This window comes from Solanum tuberosum, unplaced genomic scaffold, assembly GCF_000226075.1.
Source record: "Solanum tuberosum cultivar DM 1-3 516 R44 unplaced genomic scaffold, SolTub_3.0 scf00001, whole genome shotgun sequence".
Lineage (NCBI taxonomy): Eukaryota > Viridiplantae > Streptophyta > Magnoliopsida > Solanales > Solanaceae > Solanum > Solanum tuberosum.
Window position 1 is genome coordinate 4,621,141 of NW_006238927.1, and position 3,440 is coordinate 4,624,580.

General features: G+C 33.9%; 1 protein-coding gene across 1 annotated transcript; it reads right to left on the reverse strand.

Moving 5' to 3' along the window:
• Window positions 1-227: 227 nt before the first annotated feature.
• LOC102591265 (transcription factor MYB108-like) lies at window positions 228-1,842 on the reverse strand. The gene is made up of 3 exons (XM_006337931.2): window positions 1,485-1,842; window positions 1,027-1,156; window positions 228-936 (listed from the first exon to the last, which is right to left on the reverse strand). The coding sequence occupies exons 1-3, from the start codon at window positions 1,651-1,653 to the stop codon at window positions 342-344; spliced, it is 894 nt and encodes a 297-aa protein (XP_006337993.1). The 5' UTR covers window positions 1,654-1,842; the 3' UTR covers window positions 228-341.
• Between the last annotated feature and the right edge of the window lie 1,598 nt (window positions 1,843-3,440).

Below are 3,440 nucleotides of genomic sequence, written 5' to 3' on the forward strand. Positions count from 1 at the left end.
TAATAAAATAGAAAGAATATAAAAGATTGTTAAAATGCAAAGAATATAATTGAAAGAAGTAGATGTTATAAATAATTAAAAATAAAGATGTTACAAAATCAATCCTTTTAACCCAACCCAATTCCATGGAAAAAAACAGAAAAAACCTAAAATAGAGAAGGAAAGTAATTTTAGACTGTAAAATTCACAAATTAATCCTACATGTCTCTCTCCCCAAAAGCTACATGTATATGTCCTACATAAGGATGGAATTTTAATGCATCCACAATTCTTCTATGGTAATATGCGACCTCTATAATATATATATATTTTTTCTACATGATATTACGTTTATTTAATATTCAAACGACATTGTTGTTGTTGTTGTTGTTGAGTTGTTGCTGTAAAAACCACATGTCTTCAATATTCCACAAATTGTCAGAGAAATTTGCACCGTCCATCCATTGAGTGGTGTTTTGTTGATGATCCATATCTGCAGCAGCAGCGCCTTGGAATTCTAAAGCATGGTGAAAGTAACCTGTGGGGCTGATTAAAGATTCTCCAATAAGTTGACTACTTATACTTTGATTAACTTGAAAATAATCTTGTTGTTGTTGGGGATAATTGTAGCAACAATCAGTGAGGTCTGAAACGAATGAGTTTTCTGATGAAGCTGTTGCCGTGCTTGAATTTGTGTTGTTATTATTGTGATCAATTTGAACCATGTTTGGATTAATTGTCTGAGGATCAATCACTTTGGAGGTAGATGCCCCTGCTGCTGCTGCTTGAATTCTCTCTACTAACCTAGGCATCCATAGATAACGCATCGTATCTTTGAATTGTTTGCTGTTCACGTCACATTTAAGCTGTTTGGCATGTTTTTGTACTCGCGTTCTCCAGTAATTTTTTATCTCGTTGTCAGTTCTTCCTGGCAAATGTTGAGCAATTTTTGACCACCTACACTCATTTAACATTATTCATCAGAATTCCTTACTTATATTACTGAAACCACAATTATAATTAAGTGATGTTTAAAATGAAACATACCGATTGCCCCAACGAGAATGTAGTTCCAGAATCAAAAGTTGTTCTTCAAGAGTTATATTTCCACGTCGTACATCGGGCCGGAGATAATTCAACCATCTTAGTCTACAACTTTTCCCCGTTCGCTTTAGACCTATTTCAATTCCCATACCATAAAAATATATTAGATTTCTCATTTCATGATATCAACTACTTAAATTAGTATCAATTGCCTTCTTCTTCTTTCTTTTTTTTAAATGAAAAAAGATATTTTTGCAGCCAATTATACCTCCTTTATCTTTATTACATTTGGATGAGTGCTTGTTTGCTTTTAAAAGATTACCTAGTACGGAAAGAAATTATAAACCACACACGCACCCACTTGAATTCTTATCTAACACTAACTTTCCAACAAGAAAATCCCATTTTCTTTCACAAGAAAATATCACACAAATAAAACACATAAGTATAAAATGAATTACCAGCACAACGAGCGAGAGAATTCCAACGACCTTCACCATGATGAGCGATATAATTCATGAGGGTGAAGTCTTCTTCAACGGTCCATGGACCTCGTCGGAGGTCCATGTCATCTTCATTCTTATTAGCATCTACACGGCTCAAACCGGCTTTAACATGTTGATGATCCATCAAGATTAATGATTTAACTCGAACCGATCGAAGAAACTGATTGATTGATGATGGAGATAAAAGTATTGATGGATAGATGAAATTAAAGAGAGAGAGAGAATAAAAGGTGTTTTAGAGAAAGAGAAAGATGAGATGAGTTGAGAAGAAAGATGTATGTTTGGATTACTACACGAGAGAAGGTGGTGGGGCTTTTTATAGATATATAGAAAGAGATAGGTTGGAGAAAAATTGTGACAATTTTAAAGAAAAAAAGTGGCATGTGATTGTGAGTGAAGGATGAAGAATTTGAACTATCCCACAAAGCCGCAATATCGAATTAAACTCTAATACTAGCTTCTTTTTTTCAATTCTATAGTTTAATTAATTAAAGTACTAGTAGTAATTAAATAAAGTTTAACTCGTTTGACACTTTTGACTTTGCCTGTACTGAACCACTTACAAATACTTATTCTATTACTTCCCAGAAAACGATACTTTTTTTTTTTGCTTTTTATTTTTATTTTTATTTTTTTACCCTCCCTATGAGCTCCCACCCTTTTTGCTCCCTTGGTGACTTGAACTCGCAACCTTCAGGTTGGAAGTGAGGGGTGTTTACCATCCGAGCAACTCCTTCTCATCCCTAGAAAACGATATGTGTATGTGTTCTCCTATTTTTTCTACTTTAATTTTCTTTTTCTATATTTGTATTTTAGCCCCTCCAAGCAAGTTGTCATAGAATTTTTGACTTTCTATAACTTCACTTATCCATTTTCTGAACTTATTTGTTTTTTGGTAAACCGCGAAAGATTACTATAGACAAATAATATTTACACCTAAGGAGCACTCATAAGAATCATAAACAAATGTAAGTCATCTCTGAGCCTCAGAGTCAGTAAAAAAGAAATAACTAGTTATAAATTTGTTGAATTATACTACTGCACTTCCTAACATTCCGCCTAGAGCCCTTTTAAGAGCTCTATCCATTTTATAATCTCCTTCTTAATTTATGTAACAACTAACTCTGTATTTACATTTATTCCCTTGAACTGTCTCCAATTTCTTGCCTTTCATGTGCGGTAGATCCTTACCCCCACATTTGTTGTTGTCAGTTCCTTTCTGAGTTGTCGTCAATGTCTATCTTTTATCCTTAAACATATCAACACTTTCTTCCTCTTAACTCTGCATCCTGACCATCTTTCCATCTCTTCTTGCACTATTGTTATCCACCTACATTCAAAAAAAATAGGTGCAATTGTGACTCCTCTTTGTTATCATCACATAAACAATGTGTTTGCTTTGTCCACTGAAATTTGTAGTTTGTTCATTCTCTCTTTTGCCAACAGTATATCTTGATTTGCCAACTAGAATATGAATATGTGTCCAGAGAGTAGAATTGAATTCCATACCAGATCAACTTCCTTTCTCTCTCCAAGTTTCCCACCAAGTTAAGATAACTTCTACTTAGTAAATAGGTGCTATTCTGATTTAAACAGTATGTTCAATCTCTATACCAATCACTCTGCATTATTTGATTGAGTTCGGTTTCCTCCAATACCAGCTACACACTGCTGAATGGACATGAGTCCATAAAAGTTCAATAATAAATCAGTGAAAAACGTGGAGGGGTAAAGCAGGATTTTAATGCTAAATTAGAGGATAATTAAAGACCCAAAAGGGTGGTAGTTTCAATAGGTCCTTCTTTAAGGGATCGATTCCTTGGGGGTATTGATGAGTTGGTATTCTATCTACTCAGTAGACTCAAAATCATGAATTATTATTAGGTTTTAATGTTTATTGAGGGGATTCTA